This window comes from Elephantulus edwardii, unplaced genomic scaffold (genome assembly GCF_000299155.1).
Source record: "Elephantulus edwardii isolate Elephantulus edwardi_28Jun2011 unplaced genomic scaffold, EleEdw1.0 scaffold00010, whole genome shotgun sequence".
Lineage (NCBI taxonomy): Eukaryota > Metazoa > Chordata > Mammalia > Macroscelidea > Macroscelididae > Elephantulus > Elephantulus edwardii.
Window position 1 is genome coordinate 22,593,712 of NW_006399760.1, and position 1,145 is coordinate 22,594,856.

Here is a 1,145-nt window from a genome sequence, read left to right on the forward strand (position 1 = left end):
AAACAAAAAAACCAAACCAAAAACAACCCCACAACCCTACTCTAACACTGCCTTGTTAATGTAACAAGACACAACCCATACTCACATAGGATTACAATCACCAAAATTAGGATATGTAACACATATTTCTTGGAGACACAAAGAAACTCATAACATTGTTACCTGAAATCGAGCTCCTGAGGTTAATGGAACAGCCTGGGCCACAACCTCCACAACTTTATTCTCGATCTGCACTTGATGTTTTCTCATTCTTATCACACTTTGGGCAACTGAAAAGCATTTGGAGAGTGTTAACAGTGATCTTTTTTTAAATTTTATGCCTTTGATTCAAGAAGAAATTATGCTGCCTTTAAAATTTTTTTTTCATTTTAAAGGATCTCATTTTTATTTCATTTTTCTCAGAATTCTTAATATTTCATTGTATTGCCAAAGTAAGATTTATTAGTAGCAAAACCTTTAACGTCAGCAAAAAATGGCAAAGCAGAAGCTCATCAAGTCACAGGCTCATTTATTAAGCCAAATAATGCTTCAGAAATTCTTGCGTTGTTTCGTTCCAGCCACACCCTCTTTCCCCACCCCAACTCCCAACCCTGACAGTAGACAGGAAACTAGAGAATTCCCTGACAATATTAATATGCAGTCAGAATTTCTCCTCTGTTAAATAAACTGGAAAACTTTTCTAGGTCAATGTTCTTCTTAAAATGAATCTTAACCGTACATAACTGTATCATCTGTCATTCATTAAATGCATAAAAATACATTTTTCTTTGTGTCTGTTTTCTGGGGGTTTTCAAATTGAAGACCACACAAGTTTAAATATCCAAAGAGTGAGTATTATTTTGGGGGTTCTCTTGGCCACATTTAATGAGGATTTCTACTTTTTCTAAAATGTTGAGACCATTCTTTAAAAAGTTAGTTGACTCTGGAGAACATTATGCTGAGTGAAATGTCCCAGCCACAAAAGGACAAATATTGCATGGTGTCACTGTTGTAGAATGGAACTGTCCTTGAAGTTGGGGAGAGACTGGGTAAGATGGGTTCAATAATGTATACTGCACTGAAACAGAGAAGGGAGAAAACTGTTTAAAAGAGATATGTGATTAAGTATTTCTGTCATGACAGGAGTCTAGAGCGATGGCTACATG

At 35.7% G+C, this 1,145-nt stretch overlaps 1 protein-coding gene across 1 annotated transcript in view; it reads right to left on the reverse strand.

Moving 5' to 3' along the window:
• NMI (N-myc (and STAT) interactor) overlaps window positions 1-1,145 on the reverse strand; it is a 21,932-nt gene that overhangs the window by 9,223 nt on the left and 11,564 nt on the right. The window contains exon 4 of the mRNA XM_006880815.1: window positions 163-269. Within this exon, the coding sequence (XP_006880877.1) occupies window positions 163-269 (107 nt within the window). The remainder of the gene's footprint in view (window positions 1-162; window positions 270-1,145) is intronic.